Consider the following 26,631-nt stretch of genomic DNA (forward strand, 5'->3'; position numbering starts at 1 on the left):
GTCAGCAGCTAAGCTCTTAAACCACTGCGCCACCAAGGCTCCTAGTAATCTACATCTGCCTCTTTTTGTCAGCCACATTCCTCTGGAGCCGTCTGTCCTTGCCCTACCCTGGGCTCATCGCTTTGTTGGCTGCTGAACAGTTGTTGTCCTGGGACTTCTCTTCACCATCAGCATATTGTAATTCTCATTGCCTCTCCTTTGAAACTCTGTCCTATAGGGTCGCTATGAGTCGGAATCGACTCGATGGCACTGGGTTGGGTCTCCTTTGTTGGAGCCTGTGTCTCCTAGTTTCCGTGTCTTTCTCTATTTTTATTTAGTTCCATGTTTTGGTAGAGCATGTGTTCCAGCAGCTTCCTGAGGAAGGGCGTATTAATGTTAGGTTTTACACATTTGAGTAATCTTAACTCACAACTGATATACAGTTTGGCTGATTATAGAACTCCAGTTGGAAATCATGTTCCTTGGGAATTATGAAGGCAATGCTTCAATGTCTTCTGGTGTTGCTGATAGAAGCCTGACGCCAGTCCTGACTCTTGATCCTTTGGTTGTGGTGTTTTTTTCGTTTTGAAACTTTTAGGATCTCCTCTTTGTCACAAATATTCTAAAAATTCTTAGTGGTGTATTTTGGTGATGCCCTATTCTTCAGCTCTGAGAAATTCCCTTGAGTTCCTTCTTTGATGACTTCTTTTCTTCTTTCTGGGACTCCTTTATTTGGGTTTTGCACTTAGTGGATCCATCCTCTTAGTTTTCTTATCTTTTTTCCTCCTGAGGGTTTTTTTTTTTTAATTTCTTCATCTTTTTTTTTTCCCTAGGATATATATATATATTAATTCTACTTCCAATCCTATTGAATTTTTTAAATTCTATTTATTTTGTTGTTGTTGAGAAAATAAACAGCAAAACCTACAGCAATTCAACAGTTGCTTTATGTACCATTTAGTGACATTGATTATATTCTTCAGTTGTGCAACCGTTCACACCCTCCTTTTATGAGTCGTTCCTCCCCCACTAACAAATTCACTGCCACTAAGGTTCCTGTCTAATCCTTCAAGTTGCTGTTGTCAATTTAATTCCATGTAGGTAGTTCTTAAAAGAGCATAATGCTCAAGGCAGACATTTTTTACTAGATAAGCTAAATTATTGTTTAGTTTTAAGTAGACTTCAGGGGGTTTATTTGGTTTAAGGTTTAAAGATTATTTAAGGGCATTAGCTTCAGGGGTTCATCCAACCTTCATGGCTCCAGGAAGTCGTGAGAATTAGAAATTATATTCTGCATTTCCCCGTTTTGATCAGGATTCTTCTATAGACTCTTTGATCAAAATGTTCAGTAATGGTTGTGGGGCACCATCCAGTTCTTTTGGTCTCAGGGCAAAGGAGGCATTGTTCATGGAGACAATTAGCCACACGTTCTACATTCTTCTTATTCTGACTCCTCTTCCTTTGTTACTCCAGGCAAATAGAGATCAATTGTGCCTTGGATGGCCACTTGCGTGCTTTTCAGACCCCGGGCACAATGCAAGGAACTAGAAGGTAGAACACACACACTAAATATGTTATTAGGCCAATTAACTGAAATGTCCTATGAAAACATGGCCCTAAACCTCCAAATCAAGGGACCAAATCCCGTGAGGTTTTTGGTTGTACATAAGCCGCCTCAGCAGCTACTCTCATTATTGTAAAAATATCTATCGTGCAACTTTTGCCAATTCAGCTTTTTACAGGTATACAACTTATTGACAACAATTAACAATAATCGGCTGTGCAGCCCTACCCTTAATTAACGTGATATTTCCATCACGTTAACCTCCCCTTTCTCCCTCCCTCCCTCCCACCACTGGTAACCGCTAATAAACTTTGTTCTCTATACATGTGCCGTTTCTTGTCATTTTATATAAGTGAGGTTCCACAATATTTGTCTTTTTGTGATTGACTTATTTCCCTCAGCATGATGTCTTCCAGCTCCATCCATATCGTACCATGTATCAGGACTTTATTTCTGCTATTGGCTGCGTAGTATTCCATTGTATGTATGTACCACATTGTTTCCGTTCATCTGCTGATGGGCATTTAGGTTGTTTGCACCTTTTGGCGCTTGTGAATAGTGAGGCAGTAAACATTGGTGTACAAGTCTCTGCTTTTAAGTCTTTTGGGTATATAGCTAGGAGTGGAATTGCTGGGTCATATGATAGTTGTATTTTTTGTTTTTTGAGGAATCGCCACACTGTTTTCCACAACGACTCTACCATTTTGCATTCCCCCCAGCAATGGACGAGGGTTCCAATTTTCCCATATCCTCGCCAACATTTGTTATTTTTTCTCTCTTTTTAATCTGAGCCTTCCTAGTGGGAGTGAAATGGTATCTTATTGTGGTTTTGATTTGCATCTCTCTGACGGCTAATGACATCTGAGCATCTTGTCATATGTTTGGTGCCCATTTGAATGATGTTCTCTTTGGTGAAATGTCTATTCAAGTCCTTTGCCCCTTTTATGATTGAGTTATCTTTTTGTGAAGTTGATTGGATTTTTAAGTTTCTGTGATAGTTTTACTTTCCAAGAGTTCTTCCTGATTCACTGTTCACTTTTTATATAGCTCCCTATTCTGGTTTTGAGTATGCACAGTTTTATTTGTTTGAGAATAGTAGTTATGATTATTGTCATTTTCTTCTGTTCTCTTTATTTTCTTTTAAGTTTTATCTTTCCATTGGTTTGTCTTGGTCTCTGCCTTCACGTCGAGGGCTTTACTCAGATACCTGTTGAACCTTGGTTATCTGTCTGCACAAGGCACTAGCAGATGGATTGGGGACTGTGAGGGTGGGGAGGGGTGGAGTGTACATCTTAACTTCACAGTGCATGTTTGAGTGGAAACTCAGCTGTTTCATTTGAGGATCTTCAAATCACTGTCTTCCAGTTTAATATTGTGCTCCTCAGTTCCATTCCACCCCCAGAAGAATTCTCTAATCTCCTGCCTGGGGGACTAAGAGTGGCAGACAGCATTCTGGAAAAGGAAAGGGAGCTGTTAGAGGGATACCAGGCTTGGGGGGATGGGCGATCTTAATGTTTAGTTTGTAGACTTTGCCGTCATCCCCACATTTATTGTAGGGACCACACACCCACCCTCTGTCTGGTGTCTTACCAGCAGAGCTTTTATGCCGTCTCTCCATGTAGTAGCCCTCTTACTCTCTTCCAGGTGGGCGAAAGGCTGTTGCCCAGCAGCCTGGGCTGGAGGAGGGGGTCTGCTGTGTGACTGCTCCTTATTCAGACTTTTGACCACCTCCTGCTTTCAGCCTCACCCCTTGTCCTGCCTGCAGATGTGCCTGGTGCCTCCAATCCCATTCAGCTGGTGATGAATCGGTTCTCTGGTAAGAATTGGCTCCCCTCTTGTTGAATTGTCCCAGAGATCACTTGGCTGAATGGGAAAAGCTGAAAACCTCTCACCCATTTCCATCCTAAACATCAAGGGATGATCTTATACTTCTCTGTGGCTTTTTTGCTTTGGTGAGTCTAGGTGGGATGGAGTTTTCTCACTGCTCCGGTGTACTGCACTTGGGTTGAGTGTAGAATACAGACATTGATTGACCTCCCAGGAAGCTCACGATTGAGTGGGTGACCAGTAGGTCTGAGTACCATGTTTCTATATGATGGCAGTCCAGGCAGCATTATAAAAGTGCGTGAAGAAGAAGGGTAGGTTGGAGATCAGGAATGCGTTGGAAGTGCCCCAAAAGGTCCCTGGGTGCCACAGTTTGCATTCGACTGCTAACCTGGTGGTGCAGTGGTTAAGAGCTCGGGCTGCTAACCAAAAGGTTGGCAATTCCAATCCACCAGCTGCCCCTTGGAAACCGTATGGGGCAGTTCTTCTCTGTCCTATAGGGTCGCTATGAGTTGGAATTGACTTGATGGCTACAGGTTTGGTTTTTGGGTTATTAACTGAAAGGCTGGTGCTTCAAACCACCTGGTGACACTGTGCAAGAAAGGCCTGGTGATCTGCTTCTACGAAGATTACAGGCAGGAGAACCCTGTGGAGCAGTTCTGCTCTACAACACATGGAGTCTATGAGCCAGAATCGACTCGACACAAGGGCTTTGGTGTTTTGGAGGGAAGTGTTCCTGGATGAGGCGACTTGGAGAGGGAATGAGGTGAAAAGGTAGGTGTAGCGTCGTGGTTGTTTCCAGTTTGGGGCCACGGACACTCACGTACAGGCTTTTGTGTAGATGTCAATTTCATTTCTCTGGGATAAAAACTCCATCATGGTAAGTGTACGTGTAGCTTTTTCAGAAACTGCCAAACTATTTTCCAGAGTGGTGTTTACCTTCCCACCAGGAATGTGAGAAAGATCCAGTGCCTCTGCATTTGGTATTGTCGCTTTTTTATAAGTTAGCTGTTCTAATAGGTGTGTGGTGGTAGCTCATTGTGGCCTTAATTTACATTTTCCTAATGGCTGATGATATTTTTTCAATCTTCAGTGAAATGTCTCTTCATAGCTTCTTCCATTTTCTGATTGGATTGTTCATTTTTTCGTGTTGACTTTTGAGAGTTCTCAGTGTATAATAGCTGCTAGTACTGTGCAGAATATGTGCCTTAGAAATATTTCCTTCCAGTTTGTATGTAGTTTGTCTTTTTCATCCTCTTAGCGGGATCTTTCACAGAGCAATTTTAAAAATTTTAATGAAGTCCGGTATTTCGATTTTTTTGCTTCATTTTGATATGAGGTTTGTATTTGGTGCCCTGGTGGTGCAGTGGTTAAGAGCTTGACTACTAACCAAAAGGTCAGCAGTTCAAACCCACCAGATGCTCCTTGGAAACCCTATGGGGCAGTTCTACGCTGTCCTGTAGAGTCGCTATGAGACAGAATTGATTTGACGGCAATGGGTTTGGCTTGCCCTCATCACTCTGAGGCAAAACGTGCTCCAGGCAGCACATCTGTGGGCATCTGGTCTTCCTTGGGCCTGGTCAAGATCAGGACTCACGGTCCTTGGCTCCTTGGTCCCCAGGTGGTCCTGCCAACGTGGCTGTCCTCCGCAAAGGTCTCCCCGCTCATCGAGAGAGTCTCTGACCACAAGGATTTGAAAAAACTTCTCAGGACCCGGAATAATGTACTGGTGCTTTACTCCAAGTCAGGTGAGTGCCCCCTGCTGGCCTGGGATCAGCAGGCACCCGACGACCGAGTAGGGAAGGCGGGGGAGGGGAGCACACAGGTGGGAGGCAGGAGACCTTAGGACCTAACACCACTCAGCAAGGATTCAGGGGATGTAGGGCTTGTCAGCTCTCCTCAGAAGACAGGGCAGAGACATGTCGGGGCATTTGTTCTGCCGCTTTTGGATCTCTGAGAAGACCTTGCAGTTCCTTTTTACCAGTGTTCTGGTCTCTAGTGGGACTCCACTGATGAGGGAGAGGCCTTGTGAAGGAAGACAGAGGACCCAAATGGCGGGCTTAAGAATGGACATTCTGGCTTCCCTGGAGGGAGGACCGACGAGTCTCCCTTCATCTCCATGCCCTGCAGTGCCCAGCACAGGACGAGGCCCATCAGGCTGCTGACTGAGTTGACCGGCCTCTTGCCAGCTGACTTGGTCCCAGGCGTGGGGGTACTCATCTGGACTGGCAGCCCTGCCTGGCCCCCACCTGCCCTGCTCTGGGGTCAGACATGAGCCTGAACTTGTAGTAGGCCCTGAACTCAAGGTATGGCAGCTTCATCGAGGAGGGAAGCAGCAGCCTGTCTGTCTTCTGACCTTGAGACTGGTGAGGGGATAGAGGATGGAGTGAGGTTTGCTCAGCTCTTGGCAGCAATTTTGGGGAAGGGTAAACGTCTGACTCTGTTGGTGCTGTTCCAGCAGAGTTAAGTGTTTTTCACTGTACCTCAGGATGCCAAGTTTCTGGTGCCCCTGCAGAAGCAGCAGCCAGTGGCTAGGCCACTTCTGGGCCCAGCTCTGCCTGGCAGCTCGTCCTTGACAGTCATTGGCACTGGGTCTGATGGATGCTCTGGACGTGTGGCCCTCCTGAAGCTGCGTCCTCCGGGCACCCCTGGCACATGGCTGCTTTCGTTGCCACTTGCTGCTCCCTCCTCCCGAGGGCCTGGCACATACTCGCTGAGTTTATTGTTGGAGCCCAGCATGTGACTAGCATTTCTCTGCTGTCTGGAATGGGGGAAACCGAGGCCAGGGAGAAGCAGAGTTCCCTGAGGCCTGGATTGTAGGGCACTGAATAATGGTGAGTACCTCCACTCACCATTGGCTTGCTTCCTTGGATGCTCCTGCAACTGGGGTGTTCGTCAGTGAAGGAGCACACCCAGTTCCTTCTCTGGGGAAGGCCCCATTATAGAAGCTCGCCTTAAAAGGAGACTCTACATGGGATTTCTATGATACAGTCTCATTTACTCAGTTGCCATGAGGTAGGCAGTGTGAGTTGACAGATAACATCCAGTTTCTAGTTGAGGTCCACCAGCCAGTGGCTAGTAGAGATAGTCTGCTCTGTCTTCTCTGTGTCCTGCCATGGAGAGGTAAGGACAGATGTGTGATAGGAAGAAATGTATGACTTCTGCAGTGATGGACGGGCTCTGAGACAGGGCTGAGGCCAGGAAGACATCGTGGTAAGTTAGAAAGCGGGAAGGTGGGGACTCTTGCGTGGGACCTGAGTGGTGGAAATGGTTAATGCCTTCCGTTAATGTGCTCAGTGCACTCAGCTGCTAACCAAAAGGTCGGAGGTTCAGGGCCACCTAGAGGTGCCTCGGGAGAAAGGCCTGGTGATCTAATTCTGAAAAATCAGCCATTAAAAACCCTGTATAGCTCAGCTCTACTCTGATACACATGGGGTCACCATGAGTTGGACTCAAGTTGATGTTGACTGGTTTTGCAAGGTAGGAGATGGCCCCTAGCAGGAAGTAGGGCCTGAAGGTCTGGTCTGTCTCCTCCTCTTGCTGCTCAACCGCGGTCCCATTTGGTAGAGACGTGGCACTCCCAGCACCTCCCACTTACCATGTGCATTCCTGCTTTGGGCTGCAAGGTGGTGGCCGTGGGTGATGATCTTACCTTCCTCCCTCCTCACACTTGCTGCATGACATGCGTGACCTCCAGTGGGTTTTGTGAGCAGCGCAGCAACTGGATTTCCTTCCCTCCCTCCTAGCCTTCCAAGCAGTGCCTCCCTTTCCGTTGCCGTCACCGTAGGGTGGAGTGAGGGGAGAGGTCCTTATATTGCTCCACTTCTGTGTTCCTTCTCCCCGCTCCCCAGAGGCCAGCATGAGCTGTGGGACTGTGGCCTTTCCAACCTCAGCTGCCCCCTCTGCTTTGGTTGCCTGGGCAGTGGTTTCCTGGGACTGCCCCCTCTGGAGACTGTGTGCATGCCTTTGGAAGATGCTTTTTGTTTGCTCCTGTGAAAGGCTCAGCGTGCTCCGTGTTCACAAACAGCTATCAGTTATCCGCAAATCCAGAAATCAAGTGTTTGGCTGTGGAATGTCTCGTGTGGCTTTTCGGTGGATGAGGGCACAGATTGCTCTTCCCAACAGTGTGTGGCTGGCAGGCCTCGCAGGCAAGCTCCTGGGTATCATGGTAGGGGATGGTGACCCAGAGCCTGCTGGATGCAGGCATCAAACACTGCCACAGCCACTCTGCAAGGGGATCAGGCCAGGCTGTCAGTATTTAAATCCTGGCCACAGGGGCTCTCTCCCTAAGAACCTTCCCTTCCACAGTGGTGTCAAGGTTCTGTGCCCAGACCCCTGGACCAATGGCAGACTCCCCCTTTCTTGTGTTCAAAGCATCCTGCCCCATGGCATAGTCTTCGTTCCTGCAGCAACGCCCAGAGGTACTGCCCGGGCTGGTGCATCCCCCTGTGGCTTCCCGAAAAGTGGGCTGTGAACTATGCATTGGGGTACAGTTGGCATTGGTCCGCGGGAGACTAGTGTCATGTATATACCTCGTTTAATGACCAAGATGGCACCGAGCTCCTAGGTCAGTGTGTGATGCTCTAGTAACAGAGGGATCTGGTCCCTGCCCTTGTCAGCTCCCAGGCGGGGAGTCAGGATGGACGAGCATGGAGTCTGCAAGATTGTTTCCTTGCTAGTTATAGAATTGTAACTGTTTGCTTACAGAATTTTCAAAACTTGTCCCAGAAAGATAATGAGTCGGAGACTGTCCTGGGAGTTGAGATTCTGGCTGAGAGAAGCCTTGAGGTGTGGCTTAAAGAAGGGCGAGTTGGGGGCAGTGTCTGAGACGAGCCTGGCTGTTCTTGCAGACACACGCACTGACACTATTGATTACGGGGACAGGTATTTTAAATGGCACCCAAGACTTCTTCATCCACCCCAGCCCCTTCCCTGGGATTGGTCTCTATGCTTTGCATCTGAGAGAAGACGATGGAGATGGCTCTGGGTGCCCTTGGACACATATGTTTCATATTTTCTTTTTTTTTCTCTCTCCAGAGACGGCAGCTGAAAATCACCTCAGGTTATTGTCCACTGTGGCCCAGGCAGTGAAAGGACAAGGCACCATCTGCTGGGTGGACTGTGGGTATGTCCTGCGGGTGCCGGGATGGTGGGCAGGGAGGTATTTGGGGGCTTTGATCAGTGGGGCCGGGAATTGTCCCTGGACGAGTACTCTGAGAGATAGGACTTGATGGAGAGATTGCTTCAGGATAGTCCCCCTAGCAGTACTGCCAGGCCATCACTGAAGGGGACAGCTGCCTTTTTTCTCCCCTTCTCCACAGTACTTTCACTTTTCACTGCTGTCCTCTGTCACTTTATTTTGTTTTCCCAGTGGGAGTGGGGTAGTGGAGCTTCCCCTCCCTGTTTTATAGAGGGGAGTTGATGCCTAGAGAGGCAAGGGGATTTTGCAGGGTCACCCTGTGGGCTTATGGTGGGCCTGGAGCAAGAACCGTGGTCTTTACCCCCCACCCAGGTCGTTGCAACTCGTGGTCCCTGCTGCCTGCAGTGTAGAGGCAGTGGAATGGGCTACCTGGCCTGACTCGCTGCCTTGGTGTCAGTCCTGGACAGGCAGCTTAGCCTCCCTGGTACCCCTCCCCCTCTCCCCCTCTCTCCTTTGACCTGTGTGCTCAGCACACCACTCCACCCATCCAGATGCCATGGCCCTCCTCCCCGTGACCCCTCTCCCAGCAGACGCGCTGCCCCGTCAGTGTTCAGGTAGTGGGAGGGAGTCAATAGGAAGGAGGGCTACTTCTTAGGATGACAAAGGTGATTCTCGATGGAGTTCCTCTGATTTTCTTGAGTTTGGGAGCTTGAGTCCAGGGTTACTCAGTTCATCTTTCGTTTCTGTCATTAGGAGGAGTAGTTTCCGCCTCTCTCTGTGTACTGAGAGATACACGAGAGGTTTGTATATACACACAAACACATGCTCTTAACTGGCCCCCAATTTGGTGTACATAAACACAGAAAAGACACATAGATAGCAAACGAATATACAAAAAAGGTGGATAATAACAGGTTTATTCTTTGAGCATTTATTAAGCATCAACTGTATGCATGCAAGGAACTGTGCGGCTTTATTGGGCGGACACCAGCATTTGCATGCCCCTCTGCCCTGGGAATGTTATCCCTGGGGACGATGTGCTTGTTTCAGACTGAGGACAGGAGGTCTCTCCAGAACCACTGTGTTCCCATCTCACCTTGCCTTACGGCTTTTCAGAAACATGGGTTTGGAAAAGAAGGGGAAGGAGAACAGGCAGTATCGTACTCTTCTGTTAGTGGGGGACAGGTGGGGTGCTGCTGGGTGGAGGGGCAGGTTGTCTTCCTGGATGGCCCATAAAGGTGTTTTAACTTGAATGTAGCTGTTGTGCCCAAGTAGCAAGCCCTGCTACTAACTACCCTGTGGGTTAAATGAGCCTCTGTTTTTATTCATGCTGAGTTCTAAATGGCTGTATTGCAAGTCAATTTTTGCAACTGATTTGTGAGTGAGTGGGCTCAAGCTTGTCCTGCCTATAGCTGGAGAGAACTGAGGGGGATTCATATTTTGACAAAGCATTGAACGAGACCAGGAGCAGTCTTAGCCAAGCGGTATGTCAACAGGGTGTGTGCGTGTGTGTCTTTGTGTTTGTATGTTTGGCCTCACACTTCCAGATTCATTCCAACACTAACTTGAAGGAAAGGGAAAGACTTCCTGCAGGCAGTAGGTGAAGTATTGGCCGTTGGTTAATACTAGCTTGTAGTTGGTCTGAAAGTGTTCGTGTCTTCCATGCTTGTTTTTGTCTCCCAAATTATACCAAGAGTGCTCTGGGTGACTGGCAAAGTGACAGAGGCTATTTGAGGGGACCAGACCTTTCGGAGTCTTCATATCTGAAGTTGATACAGGTGTTGCTGTACTGATAGAGCCTTATCATAGGACATTCTTATGAGGCTTATAAACAAACAAACAAACAAAAAACCCAGTGCCGTCGAGTCGATTCCGACTCACAGTGACCCTATAGGACAGAGTAGAACTGCCCCATAGGGTTTCCAAGGAGCGCCTGGCGGATTCGAACTGCCGACCCTTTGGTTAGCAGCCATAGCACTTAACCACTATACCACCAGGGTTTCCATGAGGCTTATGGGGGGGCACAAATGGGCAGCAGAGCTTTGACTTAATTGCACTGTCAACTAAATGGGTCTATTCAGCACACATTTCCTAAGCACTTACTATGTGCTTTGAAGATAAAAAGTTGACAAAGGTCAATAACAGTGTCTTCAAGAAGCTTGGTGTGCAAGCAGGAGGTGGACGCAGGACCAGGTGATTACAATGCCAGGTGAAAAGTTGCTCAAATAGAGGTTATCAATATAGAGCGAGAGTCACTTAATTCTGCCTGAGAAAAGCTTCACAGAAGAGGTCAAGTTTGAAATTGGGAAAAGTTCTCAGAGTGCCACTTTTTCAAAGTGCACTTGGCCTTTCCTGTAGGTGGCTTCCTGAGGTCTAGGTCCTCCAAGCACTGCCTGTGGGCAGCTGGGGTGGCAGGTAAAGAGATGAAAGTTCTCCTCCCCTGGAGAGGCATGGCCTGCCTTGGGCTGGGGGAGTCTGTCCTGCTCTGGTGCTTGGATGGGCTGGAAAACATCCAGAGAAGGTTGGTAAAATAAATGGGGACACGGGAGAAAGGCCTGGTAATCTGCTTCCATAAAGATTACAGCCAAGAAAACCCTATGGAGCAGTTCTACTCTGTAACACATGGGGTCACCATGAGTTGGAATTGATTTGACAGCAATGGGTTTGATTGTTTTGTTTTGTTTTGGGCGTTAGTGAGTAAAGACTAAAAAGTTTAGAATTCAGGACTAAGGTTTGGAGAAATGATGGCAGGAGTCAAAAACAAGTGCCAGTGGGTTAAATCCTGTGAATTTTGATGTGCTCAAATTACAGTCTAGGTGCCTTAGAGCTTCAGAGGGGTAACCATAAGAGAAAAAGATAAACCATTCCATGTAGCTGCCATGTAGCTTGCTGAATTTATCCCTCAAAGAGGTAGTCTAAACTGGGATGTTAAGTAGCTTTTAAAATAATTTAGATAAGTAGGTGGATTATAGAGATACAATGGATTATGCTGGAAGCAGGGATAGCTGGTTCTGAGTTTAAAATTACAGGCTGGGTTCAGCTACATCTTCAGAGTAGCCCAAGGGACAGAATTCGGGGCTCAGGTCCATGCAGGCTGCCCTGGGGGGAGTCCTCATGGACCACTGTTAGGCAAGGAGAGCCCCCCCACCAGGGCAGGAGTGAGGTTCTGTCCTTCTGCTCATCCACTTTTGCCTCTGGCCTTAAAAACTCGCCCTGTAAATCTTTAGGGGACCCTCCAGCAGTAAGTGCACGGGGCCCTGTGCTGACAGCTCTCGCTGTTGTCCTCAACGTGTCTGCATTTATGAGTCTGTGAATAAGCTACTCCCAGGGATGGGCAGAATTGCTCTTGGAACGCTGTCTGTCGCTGTCTCCAGTGAAGTGGGTAGGTGGAGCGGAGCCGAGGTCTGCTTGCTTTTATCCCTGCTGCTGTTAGCTAGCAGATGGTCAGCAGAGCTTGCGTCCCCTGGAACGGGCCCTGCCAAGCCTCCCCATCTCTTGTTCTTTCCAGGTGTGCTTCCTGCCCTGCCAGCCAAGGGTTGGAGACTAGAATGAGGATGGCGGGAGTTGCGGGTGGGGATGATGAGAAGGTCGGGGGATGGTGGGAAGGTCTGGAGTGAACAGGCCACTCTACTTTTCCCCTTTCCAGTTTTTTTTTTTTTTTTCTGGGTAGTGCAGGTGAAGGGAGCAGGGTACATTCTGGGGCAGCAGAAGAGGGCACTTAGGCCTTGAGGCATCTTTGCAGGTGCTGTGAAATAAGGGAAGAAGCCTTGGGTTTAGCAGGAGGCCTGAGTCGAAGGGTCATCTCCACTACTTACTAGCCCTGTGACCTGGGACAAGCCTGTTAACCTGAGTCTGTTTTCTCACCTGTAAGATGGGGCAATAATACATATCCTGCCTTCTTTCCAGGGCTATGGTGAGGATCAGGTAAATGAAAGTTCTTTCTAGAATAAAAAACACTATTGAAATGTGAGAGACCACATTACCTTAGTTATTTTGCCTCTGGGCTTGGTCAGGGTTCTCCAAGGAGAGGCTGGAGGGGGAGAGATGGTGCATTTGTTCATCCGATACCGTTTTAGTGGTTGAGGATTCCTTGGTTCTCGTGAGGATGCCCCTACAGAAGGTTTTGGGTGGAAGTGTGGGGCACCTTGAGACCAGAAGAACTACATGGTGCCCGGCTACCACTACCGGCCGCTCTGACTGAAATCACAACAGAGGGTCCCAGACAGAGCAGGGGAAAATTGTAGAACAAAAAATCAAATTCACACACACACAAAGAACAGACTTACTGGTCTGAGAGAGACTGGAAGAACCCCCAAGACTATGGCCCCAAGACACCCTTCTGAACTGAAACTGAAGCCATTCCCAGAGGCCACCTTCCAGCCAAACCGTAGACAGGCCCATAAGATAAACATTAACACCCGAGAGGAACATGCACCTTAGAACAATCAACTATACGAGATCAAAAGGGCAACATTTGCCCAAAAGCAAAGATGAGAAGGCAGGAAGGGGTAAAAACCAGAACGAAAGGAAACGGGGAATCTAGGATGGAAATGGGGAGAGTGCAGAAGACACGTTGTGGGGAATAAAACCAGTGTCATGGACTACTTTATACACAAACTATCGAACAGGGGACTGATTGCTCTGTGAACTTCCACCTAAAGCGCGCGCGTGCGCGCACACACACACACACACACACACGTCTACAGAAACAACCAAAGAAGCATGGGCACAGACCTGGGTGGAAGTCCAGGCTCTGACATCAAGCCGCTGTCGGACCTTTGGAACATCACTGCCCCTCTCTGGGCTTCAGTTTAAATCTTCCAAGTCGCTCTCATCCCTAAAAAGCCTAGTTGAGAAAATCCTAGAAGTTGCAGGGCTTGGAGTGTGTGAGTATGGGGGGGGGGGTCTTCTTCCAGTCTCGGGGGGGGGGTCTTTTTTGTGTGTGTGTCTCCCCTATCCTGGGTGTCTGCTTCTCGTGGCTCTGCTCTCCTCCGCTCCGAGGCTCTCTCCTTCGTCCTTCATCCTCCCCTTTTCTCTCACCCTGCTAAGAAGCGAGGATGGCGAGACTTCGTCTTCACATACATACTTCGGACATGTTATCAGGAAGGACTAGTACCTGGAGAAGGACATCATGCTTGGTAGAGGGTCAGTGAAAAAGAGGAAGACCCCGAACAAGATGGATTGCAACAGTGGGCTGGCTCAAGAATAGCAATGAGTGTGAGGATGGCACAGGACCCGCAGTGTTTCATTTCATTTTAGGCAGGGTCGCCATGAGTTGGAAGTGACTCGATGGCACCTAACAACAATAACAACTAAGTTCCTGTTGCCTCTTGCCTTCTCTCGGTTCCTGCCTCCCCCATTTTTCTGGCCTCTTTTCTTCTTTCTCCCTATGTGGGTATTTCTTTCCCTTCTTTTTTCACTTTTCTGGCTCTCTCTTCCCTGCCTGTGCATGCAAGTCTGTAGGAGCACGCACCCCCTCCCCCCCCACCCCCCCACCCCCCCCGCTGGTTTCCCTCTGGTCCCAGGCCCTGCCACTTGTTGCTGTGAGGTGTCTGTAGGGCCCCTGGCTTCCGTCCAGTGGTTTGTCAGCTCTCCTTTCTCCTCACTCCACCTCCTGGCTCAGACCTCAACAGCCGCACTTGGTTTGGCTGGTGGTGGCTGCCCAGCAGTTAAGTGGGTTGTGTGTGAGGGGGTTGGTATTCCCCTCACGCCTGGCAGCCTGGCAGCGGGGCTTGGCCTTGGCTGGAGTGTTGCTCTCTGGGAAGCTGAGCTGGAGCCAGCAGGCTGGAGGTGTTCCTGGTATGCTAATTCCCGAGGCCCATTCTCACTGGGGGCAAGACCGTCCTAGCTTTCTTTTCCTGAGGGGTTAAGGTCATCACCCAACCACACTTTCTTATCTTCCTGCTCTTCTTCCCTCATCTGCTTGATTTCCCCTGGAGCAGCGCTGGCTTCCTAGATCCAAGAACTGGGGTCTGCCAGGGCAGGTATGACATATTTTGAAGCCTTATGATTTTTTCTAAAAATTATTTGAATTTGCATTTGCTCCCTTATAAATCTTTTCTTTCAATATAAGCACGTTTAACATTACTTGCTATGGGATAAGATGGACTCCCAGAACCAAGTTGCGTGTTTATCCTGATGCCTTCTGGCACGTTCCCGTGCACCTGCTGGGGTAGCAGGGCCCCAGCTGAGGAGCAGAACCTTAGAACTGTTGGGCCAGGAAAGCAGATGCAGGGCAGACATCTTCTGTGCCTGAGGAGGAGAAAACACCTTTTCTCCCTTATTCCCATTGGTTTTATTCTCCGTACTGCAGAATTCATGCTTTATTACATACCTTCTTGAGGTAAGTACCAAGGAGAGCAGCCCAGTTGGGGAGGATCCCTGTCCGAAAGAGGTCCTACCTACATCAGAAAGTGCTGTGTGAGCACTGAGGTCCTGTCCATGACCCAGTGGTTAAGTGTTTGCCTGCTAATCAAAAGATCGGCAGTTCAAATCCCCCAGCCACTCCTTGGAAACCCTATGGGGCAGTTCTGCTCTGTCCTGTAGGGTCACTATGAGTCAGAATCAACTTGATGGCAACGAGCTCCTTTTTTTTTTTTTTTTTATTCCAAGACCAATCTCTAATTGCCTCCTGCCTTGAAACCCTGGTGCCATAGTGGTTAAAACTATGGCTGGTAACCAAGAGGTCAGCAGTTTGAATCTCCCAGGCACTTCTTAGAAACTATGGAGCATTTTACTCTGTCCCGTAGGGTCCCTATGAGTCGAAATTGACTCAGTGGCAACAGGGTTTTTTTTTTTTTTGGACCCTCCAGCTACATTCTTTTATGAGTCCAGGGTGCTTGGCACCTGCGTTTCTTGCTTGTTCCTCACGTTCTTCATGTCTCTGAAGTAATGGCACCTTCTACCTTGCCACACCCCACCCAGCCCCCAGGGGATCCCAAGACCATCTGCTCAGATTCCTGCCGTGTAAAATCCTGCAGAAGGGAGAAAGAGTTTACCTCCTTCTTTGGTTGATGGTGAAACCAGAAAGGCTGGGATCCAACCAAGGTCCATGCCTTCCTGGTTTTCAGAGTAGCCTTCTTTCTGCCCCACCGGGAGGAGGCTGACTGTTTGCATGGATATAAAAATGCTGACACAGGACTGTGGCTTCCTGAGGATCCGATTGGGAGGTTAGGAGAGAGATGACGGAGGTTCAGAGATTTCTGGGTCTCCATGTTGGCCCCTGGTTGATCTGTCTGGGTAGAAAGCGGCCTGCCTGGATGCCCCACAGAGCAGTCAGAAACCTCCATTCATTCAGCTCATTTGGACAACATCTACATTTTGCACCTCAGGAAGCCAAAGGCCCCACCCAAAGCCACAGGGCTGGCTAATGGCAGAGCAGCATCTGGAAGGCCTTATTCCAGCTGGCTGTCAAGCCATCCTGGGGAGGGTTTGGAATTTAGGCTGTGACTGGTGGGAGATGACACTCCCTCTCTTCCTAAGCCTCCAGCACCTCAGTTCTTTGCTTTCTGCCTGTTCGCATCCCCTGGGTCTGACTCCCAGGAGCGTAAGACATCAGTCTCTTGGATGATCATTGCCGCACAGGAAGATCCAATAAACCCAGCACTGTGTGCCTGCAACAGCCACTGCAGACGAGCAGCCAGCTACCGCACAGGAAATGCAAACTGGCACACGCATGTGTGTGTATGTGTGTGTGTGCACGCACGCGCACGCGTGTGTGTGTCTGGGCAGAGGGTGGGGAGGGAAGCAGGTACAGGCCTCTGGAATCTTTTTCTCCACATTCTCTGGAGGGGAGACCCGAGAAGGGAGGTGGGGAGGGGTGGACGTAGCAGATTGACAGCCTTGATGCCTTGCTCCCTGGAACCATAGGTGAGTAAATGGGTAAAGGGAGGCCTGGCTGTCAGCATCCCCAGCAGGGCCCTTGAGTAATGGCTGGTTGCTGCAGGACAGGGATGAGGGTGGCAGGTGAGGGCCTCTTTATCCCCCTCAATTTCAGCAGCATATCTTTTCTCCCTGCCCACTGCCTCTGCCTGCTTTTCCCCCCTAGCACTTCAGTGTCTGGTCAGGGAAGGGAGCTAGAGAGGGAGGTGGCCAACAGATCCATTAATTGTACTTAATCAGTCAACCCAGATCCTTTTAAGTCCCTGAGCTAGGGCGCTTTTTCTCCCATCTTGACCTCTTGCGGCTTTTATTATCTGCAGTGCACAGTTACTGTGTGCACACGCACATAGACACACACACACATTGGTACTCTCTGAGAGACAGAATCGTAGGAGGGAGGGGAGCAGAGTTGGGAGAACACTGTCAGAAATTGTCACCTGGCAGGATTCCTGGAGCTCAACAGACAGAGCCCAGGAAGCCGGGAGTGCAGAACCTCATCCTGGTAGCAACAAGACAGTCATTCATTGCATTCATTCACCCATTCAGTCAGTTTATTCAGAGTACCTGCCGTGTACCAGCTACTGTTGTATCCCTGGGAAAGCAGCTGTGAGCAAAGCAAAGCCGTCGCCTTCATGGGGCAAGCATTTCTGATGGGGGAGACAGACTGGACAAGCGGATAGGTTGGTCAGGTGTTGCTAAGCACTGTGGAGAGAAAGACAGCAGTGGAGGAGGACTGGGTGTGGTCAGACGGCAGGAAGCCATCTGCACCCACTCTGAGAATGTGTGCATTTTTTTGTGTGTGTATATATGTGTGTGTAGGGGCTCAGGGAGAGGAGAATGTGGTGTGGCAAGGGAGAGAGTTGCAGAGTCCCGACCGAGGAATCCTGTGTCAGAGACAGGCAATTAGCTTAACTGGTGTGAGGGCCATGGGCTGCAGGCTGGGCTGGACTTGGTGCTCATGGGAGAAGCTCTGTGTCCTCTCAGCTCCACTTGGTGAGGTTGGTTGATGTGAGGCATTGCTCCTGCACCTGGCCTGGGTTCTGGGGGACCTAAGGCTGCAGCAGTGTGACTGTCCCACAGAGTGGGTTCTGGCAGAGTGGGCAGGCATTGAGGTTTGGAAGATTCTAAACCTGTTACTCCTCCCTCTGCTTTTGTGGAAGTCACAGGAAGAGGCCTGACAGAAGAGAGCTGGTGTGGGGTGGGGGCCTCGCAGAGTCTTGGGGGCCATGGCAAGCTCTGCTGTGTGAGCCCAGGAATCGGGGAGCAGACTCGGAGGGCACCCCCACTGGATGCCAGCATGGGGTGAGGGAGGCGTGGGGCATCCTAGATTTGGTTCCTACCCACCACTGTTAGTTGCAGTTGGGTAGAAGGTTGATGATCACAGAAACAGTGGGGTACAGCAGAACAATGTAGGACAGGAAGTGCCAAGTGAACGGCTGTGAATATCCTAGCCAAGCTCTCAGGCAGAAAAGGGGCGCCTCAGATGCAGCTGGTCCCAAACAAACCCACCGCCTGCGAGAGGGCTTCACCACCCAGGCCCTGCGGGATGCTGTCCATAGAAGCATGTGTGGTGCCCTGATGGTTTTAAGGGTGAGAAGGTTTATAGCCTCCAGATGCTCTGGGTGCCCTCCTGATGTGTGTTGTCTGCCCTCTGCCTCTGCTCCCCACCCTCAGCTTATCCCTACACTCTGTACAGTCTCCCGGTCTTAAAACGCCTGCCCCACCTGGGGGGAAGAACTTTTCATTCATTAACAGTTCCCTCTGAATGAATCACCACACATTTCTTTAGTCCCCAGTGGTTGCCAGGCACCAGGCAGTGGCTGCAGAGGTGAAGACAGCTGGGATGAAATAGGGAGGGGAAGTCCTGGGCGAGGGTTGAGGTGGGGGCAGGATGATGGCCCTGGGAATGAATGCCTGACACCATCCCTCTCTGACTCCCACCCGCTCCTTTCCAGTGAGACAGGCACCTTGAATTGCAAATTGTGTTTATATTTACACTGAGCTCCCTTTTTTGACTGTCCGTTGATGACTGCTGCGTTTAGAATTGACTGGAATGGTTTAATTAGTCCATCTGTTCGGGGGGCTGGTGCACAGCTGTGTGGAGCTGATGGCTGTTAGGCGGTGGCGAGGTATGCAGGCAGGTGGGAGACGAAGGTACGTTCTCTCAGGTGGCTGTCAGACCTGGCAGGCACAAGTTTTCTCTGGAGACTGGTGCTGTGTGGTCAGCCATGGCCAGTGGCAGTTGGGTGGCCAAGCCCCCTTCACTGAGCCCGTTTAGGTCTGGGGGATGGCCGAGTGGTATGGAGCCAGGCTCACATGTGTAGGGGGGCTGGCTCCCTGTTGCTGCCCATTGGGCAGACTTGGCATTGTACAGTGAGGTCTTGGGACACTGCGAGAGCAGGTTGGGTCTCTGAGGGGCCGGAGCAGAAGCCAAACTTTGGGGAGAACCCATTTCTATGGGTGGGGAGAGGAGGAAGAGTGGGTGCAGGATAGTGGCCTAACACAGGACTCCCCACAGTGTTCTGATCCAGTAGGTCTAGGGTGAAGCTGAGAATTTGCATTTCTAACAGGTTCCTGGATGATGCTAAGGTTGTTGGTCCAGAAACCACATTTTGAGAACCACTGGTCTAACAAAGAAGAGAGCCAAGATGAGATGAGCTCACGCATGAGTGTTTTGCAAACTGAATGGCACCAGATGGGGGTTTCTTGTTAGGAGAATTCCAAGAGTGTAATGTCTCAGAGGAGCCCCTGGGTGATGAAATGGTTAATCTGCTTGACTACTAACCCAAAGGTTGGAGGTTTGAAGCTAGCCAGAGGCTCTGAAGAAGGATCTGGAGACCTACTTCCAGAAACTCAGCCATTGAAAGCTCTGTGGAGCACAGTTCCACCCTGACACACACGGGGTCGCCATGAGTTGGAATCAGCTGGACTGCAACTGGTTTGTACCCCAGAAGCCAAAGGAAGGGCTCACTTTACTGAAGCTTTCCCCTTTTCTCTTTCTGACTTTTATTAGTACCTGGTCAGATTTCATAACTGCTTCAACATTGTAGAACGTTTTCTCCTTCTCCTGGTCAGATGGCGCAGTGCACATTAGAGCTTTAGAAATAAAAATCCTGCTTAGGCCCACCCCCGCAGAGATTCTGACGTACTGACCTGGGGAGGGCCAAGGAATGAGTATTTTGTGAAAACATCCCCAAGTGATTCTGATGAGCGGACAGGGTTGGAACCACTGGTCTACACTCTGGGTTCATTTTTGTTATTAGAAAGGGCTGTGCACCCCCTCAGCTTCTGGGGCACTTTTTTTGTCCAGGCCTGTCTGTGCGCCCCTTACGTCCTCTCTTGTCTGCCTGTCCTTGGTGGTTAGCCCTCCGCCAGCTCTCTGAAAACCTGTTTATTAAGGTCCTCACTTGCTACTGAGAATCCCAAGTTCCCTGCTTTATTTCTTGGGCTCCAGGCAGATTTTGCCCTGTCAGTGCCTTCCTGAGGATTTCAGGTAACAAATGGTTCCCGACGTTTCTGCCTTTCAGTGACGCAGAGAGTAGAAAATTGTGCAAGAAGATGAAAGTTGACCTGAGCCCAAAGGACAAAAAGGTTGAATTATTCCATTACCAGTAAGTAGACGTGGGTATTTCCAGTTTCCAAGTAAGTGGTGAAAGCTTCCATCAGTATTCTCAGCAGACAGCGATTTTTCGTCAGATTAATTTTATTTCAGAATCGGGTTTCTTTTTTTTTCCTCCTGTTTTTATAATTATTTCTTAAAAAAACAAAAACAAAAAACCCTGAACTGTGTTCGATAGCTGAGCCTTATTAAGATGCTGCAGGAAACCAGAGGTATGTAACTTCACAATCATTTTAAAGTTAATGCCTTTTTCTCCTCGTTTGACAGGGATGGTGCGTTTCATACTGAATATAACCGAGCTGTGACATTTAAGGTAAATTTGCCTCCCTCGTTCTCAGCAGAGGTGGAGTCTGAATGGACGCCAGGAATCTGGCATGTTCCGTCTGAGAGAAGGAAGGGCACGTTGCACAAATAACTCTTCTGAATGACTTGAAGGGATGCTTATCTCTTGAGCGTATGTCAGCCAAATATCTAGAAAAAACTTAACTGTTGACACAACGGGGATGACCAGCCTTGTAGATAAATTTGTGAATTTGTCCAAGGTGACAAGGGAAGTCAACACACCTCCCCTCCAAAGGCCTGGGCTTCCGCTTTTGCTGTGGCTTCAGGGCCCATCTTTCATCTCTGTGTTGTGTCCACAGTGCCTGCCCACAGGCCTGGAGGGGACTCTTTGCTCTCAGGTTAGTTCGGGCACAGGACATGGGCAGGTTGGCGCCTTTGGGCTGATGGAGCTTCTTCTAAATGGATGCAGAGGTCCCTGAGATGGTCCCTACTGCAAACTCAATTTAGTAGTAGACGGCAAAGCCTAAATGAACAATGCCCATGGATATCTGTAAGCTGCAGGACCTGCCCTGTTGTCAGCTCCTCCTCCGTCTGCGTTCTCTTTCTCAAACCAGTTGTCTTCTCCTTCTGGTCCCTGCAACATTTCTCTGCCTTGGCTGGGCCATTATATTTCTGCTGGTCCCAACACATGCTCAACTTACTTTCTCTAACTCTCTTGCTGCTTAGACTTGGCTGGACTCTGCGTTACCAGCTCTTTGACTCTCTCTTTCCATCTGCATCTCCTTTCATTCTTTCCTACCTATCCATGTGTCTGTGCCGCTCTCCCTCTGTCTGCCTGTCTCCCTCTGGCCTCTGGCCTCCGGCCTCTGGCCTCCCCACCTCTGCAGGTCATTTCCTGTTTATCCAGTAACACTTGTTCTTTTTTAAGTTGCTGCAGCTTTTACCTTATTCAGAGACTCAGCCAGATTACTCATTTCAACACCCACATAGACATGTAGAGAAAATTAATACCAACTAGAGTTCCTCAGTCCTTTTCATTCTGTGGTTAGGATATCACCTGAGATCCTTGGAGAAGATGCATGCTCCCCAGGAACAAGATTTCGTTGGGTTCAATGTTGGAAGTGCTTGTGCAGTGATGGAAGGAGGGGCCTGGTGTCTTTTGTTGCTGTTGCTGCTTTTTTGGAGGCTGTGTTCCGTTTATATTTAGCCAGGGGCTCTGAGGACTGCATCCTGGGATCCTAGAGCAGCATGTATCAACTGCTCAGAACTGTTACAGGAAAGGAGCAATGAGCCCCTTCTCCTCCCAGGTGGTCTGAGCCCTCCAGGGAGTGCATGGGTGGGGGCTGAGCCCTGGCCTTTGTCCTGTTCCTTCCAAAGACCAGATGCTTGTGGTCTGCTTTCTCTCATCCTTCTTGTGATTTCTGCATCAACAAGCTGGAGCAGTGGGCTGAGCATTGTACAGGGTCAAAGTCTTCTGTTTCAGTAATAAGGGCTCATTGCGCAGAGGGGGCATCTTTGTTCTCGGGGCCCCCAAAGCCTTCAGGGCCACCAGGGATTGGGGCAGAGTCCTCGAGCTCTCCAGGGGAGGGGAGAGTGGCAGAGAGTATCCCAGGACTGCATGGGGCTTCTCGCTTTTCAGCTGGAGCCTCCTTGGGCACTGATTTGCTTCCTTTCAGGGTCTGCCCTGGGGCCCTGTCTCCAGGGAAATGGAGGAGCCCTGGCAGGCTGGGCACTCCATGTGGCTGTTGTTGCTGCATCTTGCCATGGTCGGGCAGGACCTGATCATAAGGGCTGTGCCATGCCCCTTAAGGAGTCCAGATAAATGAGGGCTTCTTACATCTCCCCACTCTCCCACCTCCCCCAGAATGTTCACAGAGAGCGAGAATAGAAAGAGGAGAACTTGCTGGGTTAGCACCCTTTTCTTGTCAAAGTCTGTCCACCAAATCCTTATGTACGTGGTGAGGACGAGAGGTGCCCAGAAGTCTAAGTTCAGATGACTGTCTCCCAAGGCCCTGTAAGCTGTGTGTGTGCTGTCCCAGCCATGAAGATCCCTTGAAGACCAGGGGGCAGGTGTCAGACCATTTCCCTGGGATTCAGTGCACCCAGAACAGGACAGTGGGGGCTAAGTTCCCAGGTACTGAAGTCTGCAGACTTAGACAGGTGGATAAGGTATTGTTCAATTAGACTGACTTAGCGAGAACCTGTAGGCTGAATACAGCTTCAATTGAACAAGAATAAGCCCCACCTGAAAAGCAAAAGGTAACTAGCATGACTGTTTTAATTGTTAAATTAGAAGAGGCCATTTCTTTTCTGATTTCCGTCCATATATCTTGTTTCCTTGTCACTAAGGCAGGCTGTAGTACAGCTTATGGTGGGTGTGGGAAAAGGAACCCCTCCAGAGCAGTAGTTATCAACCCGTTGTGAGTTTCTGATCCCACTGAGGGTCTATGGAAGGCCATAGTTAACAAATCAAGTCAGTCTCTCATACAAAAATTTATATACACCTTGCTATGCTCCTAATTGCTTTCTCCCTAATGAGATAGCGTACTCCTTCCCTCAGCTCTCTATTTTCGTGGCCCCCTCTGCTCTCTCATCTCCCCATCAGACAGGAGATGCCCACATAGTCTCATGTGTCTACTTGGTCCAAGAAGCTCGTTCTTCACCAGTATCACTTTCTATCCCACAGTACAGTCCAATCCCTGTCTGAAGAGTTGGCTTTGGGAATGACTCCTGTCTTGGGCTAACAGAAGATCTGAAACCGTAACCTCTGGGGTCCTTCTAGTCTCAGTCAGACCATTAAATCTGGTCTCTTTATGAGAATTTGAGGTCTGCATCCCACTGCTCTCCTGCTCCCTCAGGGGTTCTCTGTTGTGTTCCCTGTCAGGGCAGTCATAGGTTGTAGCCGGGCACCATCTAGCTCTTCTGGTCTCGGGCCGATGCAGTCTCTGGTTTATGTGGTTCTTTCTGTCTCTTGGGCTCATAATTACCTGTGTCCTTGGTGTTCTTCGTTCTCCTTTGCACCAGGTGGGTTGAGACCCGTTGATGGATCTTAGGTGGCCGCTTGCTAGTGTTTAAGACCCCAGAAGCCACTCACCAAAGTGGAATGCAGAATGTTTTCTTAATATATTTTATTATCCCAATTGACCTAGATGTCCCCTGAAACCATGGTCCCCAAACCCCCGCCCCTGCTACGCTGGCCTTCGAAGTGTTCGGTTTATTCAGGAAACTTCTTTGCTTTTAGTTTAGTCTAGTTGTGCTGACCTCATCTGTATTGCGTGTTGTCCTTCCCCTCACCCAAAATAATTTCTATCCACTCTCTAACCAGTGAAAACCCCTCTCCCTGCCTGCCTCCCTTCCCCCTCATAACCATCAAAGAATATTTTCTTCTCTGTTTAAACTATGTCTCGAGTTCTTATAATAGTGGTCTTATACAATATTTGTCCCTTTGCAACTAGTTTCACTCGGCATGATGCCTTCCAAATTCCTCCATGTTACGAAATGTCTCACGGATTCATCATTGTTCTTTATCTATGTGTAGTATTCCATTGTGTGAATATACCATAATTTACTTATCCATTCATCCATTGATGGGCACCTTGGTTGCTTCCATCTTTTTGCTACTGTAAACAGTGCTGCAGTGAACATGGGTGTACATATACCTGTTTGTGTAAAGGCTCTTAATTCTCTAGAATATATTTCATGGAGTGGGATTACAGGATCATGTGGTAATTCTATTTCTAGTTTTTTAAGGAAGCTCCAAATCAATTTCCAAAGTGGTTGTACCATTTTACATTCCCACCAGCAGTGTATAAGTGTTCCAGTCTCTCCACAACCTCTCCAACATTTATTATTTTGGGTTTTTTAGATTAATACCAACATCGTTGGAGTGAGATGGAATCTCATTGTAGTTTTGATTTGCATTTCTCTAATGGCTAATGATTGTGAGCATTTCCTTACGTACCTGTTAGCTACCTGAATGTCTTCTTTAGTGAAGTGCCTGTTCGTATCCTTTGCCCATTTTTTAATTAGGTTGTCTTTTTGTAGTTGAGTTTTTGCAGTATCATGTAGATTTTAGAGATCAGACACTGATCGGAAATGTCATAGCTAAAAACTTTTTCCCAGTCTGTAGGTAATCTTTTTACTCTTTTGCTGAAATCTTTGGATGAGCATAGGTGTTTGATTTTTAGGAGCTCCCAGTTATCTGGTTTCTCTTGTGCCTTGTTAGTAATGTTTTGTTTACTGTTTATGCCATGTATTAGGGCTCCTAACATTGTCCCTATTTTTTCTTCCATGATGCTTATCACTTTAGATTTTATATTTAGGTCTTTGATCCATTTTGAGTTGGTTTTTGTGCACGGTATGAGGTATGGGTCTTGTTTCATTTTTTTGCAGGTGGATATCCAGTTATGCCAGCACCATTTGTTAAAGAGACTGTCTTTTCCCCATTTGACTGACTTTGGGCCTTTGTCAAATATCAACTGCTCATATGTGAATGGATTTATGTCTGGATTCTCAATTCTGTTCCATTGGTCTCTGTATCTGTTGCTGTACCAGTATGAGAGGGGTATATTTTAAGGAATTGACTCACACAGCTGAGTTGCAGGAAAGCCCAAAATCTGAAGAGCAGGCCAGCAGGCTGGAAACACAAACAGGATTTCTGTGTTACAGTCTCGAGGCAGAACTCTTTCTGTACAAAACCTCAGTTTTTGCTCTTAAAGCCTTCAGCTGACTAGGTGAGGCTCAGACATATTATAGAACGTAATCTTCTTTACTTACAGTCAAATACCCTCAAAGGCATGGTGAAAGGTGTGTCCTCTGGGCACTCCCAGGTGGGTGGGCAGGTCTTACATGATAAATCCACTCCAATGTTCCAATCTTCTAAGCCTCTGGATACCTTTCTCTCCAGTACAGGTAGACCCCAACTTACGATAAGGTTCTATTCTGAGACGTTGTCATAAGTCAGTTTTGACATAAGTCAAATGCCTAATTTTTTTTTTGATTTTCAGTATTATTGCCTTTTATTGTTAGTATCTTTATAAATCCGTTCTTTATTTGTCTTTGGGGGCTGGAAACATTGCATATAAACTTATATATTTTAATACATACTTACATACATAAAAAACACACGAATCATAAAAGTTTACTCTGACAAAGAAGCGTTGGACAACATTGACGTCTTGTCATTTGCGGTAATAACTCCACTTGTGGAAGGTTCTGGATCACCTGGATTATCCCTGGGAATGGGGATGGTGTTTCTAGTCAGAAAATCAGTGAAAGTTGTCTGTACGTCCTTTTTTTTTTCCTCTTCATGTATTTCATGGTAACATCTCACTGCTTCTCAAATCTGCCTGTCGACTGTAGCAAAGTAATCAGGGTTTGGATCCATGTTGTCAAGCAACTGAAGCCCCTGATTTAGTTTAGAAAAAACTCCCACTAATCTTTTCACTATAAAAATTTTTTTTGACAACTTCTCTCCTTCCTTTTCATCATTATTTCCTTCTTCAGCATTTCTTCCCTCTTCAAAACCCCCTCAGTCCCGTTCTGTCAGTTCCCCTGCTTTGTGATCTGTGAGCTGTTCCGTATCTGTGATAGGAAGTTCTAAATTCAGTGTTGTTGCCAGATGGGCGATTTTTCCACTGATCTCCCCATCATATTATCCCGATCAAATGCTTGGAACTTCCTATCTGTTATGACTCTCAATATGGACACCAACTTCACTGTAGACCCGGCCCGTAGACCAGGCCGTTGCCTGCTCTACAGCAGTGTTTTGAATAGTAAATCATAAAATTGAGCGTCTGTGAGTGAACATCTGAGAATGATGATATCAGCAGATTACATACTGCAACATTGTATGTAAGACATATTACTAACGATAAGATTAAAAAAAAAAAGGATTGTCGTGTAAGTTTGGTTTGTCGTAACTTGAAGATACCGTGAGTTGAGGTCTACCCATATGCCAAGGCAGTTCTGGCATTTCAACATCATTTAGTGTAGGCTACCTCTTGGCCCATGTTTCAGACAGCCACCTACCCAACCAGAGCCCTTTCCAGCCCCTCCAGCTATTACTTTCAATGGAGAATCTGCCTGAGGGTAGTTAAGTCCTCTATCCTTAAAGTCTTTGTCAGTTGTTTATGCCCAGCAGTCTTGGAGGGGGGCCTTCAAGAAAGAGATGTAGAGCAATAAGCAGGCACTGTAGACGCCTGCATTATGCTGGGGGCTTCCAGGCCTGAGCCCCACTGACTCACACAGGCAGAGGATAATCAGAATTTAATGCAGCCCAAAACCAACTCACATCATGAAATAATGTGAAGGGTACAGGTAGGTGTGATTATCTGCTTATGG

General features: G+C 48.3%; 1 protein-coding gene across 2 annotated transcripts in view; it reads left to right on the plus strand.

The window, feature by feature from the left end:
- The window catches only part of PDIA5 (protein disulfide isomerase family A member 5), a 138,203-nt gene that overhangs the window by 25,732 nt on the left and 85,840 nt on the right, over positions 1–26,631 (plus strand). Inside the window, exons 1-5 of one of the 2 annotated variants that reach the window (XM_049878251.1) lie at positions 5,030–5,115; positions 5,498–5,673; positions 8,405–8,492; positions 19,916–19,999; positions 20,275–20,320. In XM_049878251.1, the coding sequence (XP_049734208.1) occupies positions 19,947–19,999; positions 20,275–20,320 (99 nt within the window). In that variant the 5' untranslated portion in view covers positions 5,030–5,115; positions 5,498–5,673; positions 8,405–8,492; positions 19,916–19,946. Of the gene's footprint in view, positions 1–4,988; positions 5,116–5,497; positions 5,674–8,404; positions 8,493–19,915; positions 20,000–20,274; positions 20,321–26,631 lie in introns of those variants that run through there. The other variant, XM_049878259.1, reaches the window with a different exon arrangement.

This window comes from Elephas maximus, chromosome 1 (genome assembly GCF_024166365.1).
Source record: "Elephas maximus indicus isolate mEleMax1 chromosome 1, mEleMax1 primary haplotype, whole genome shotgun sequence".
Lineage (NCBI taxonomy): Eukaryota > Metazoa > Chordata > Mammalia > Proboscidea > Elephantidae > Elephas > Elephas maximus.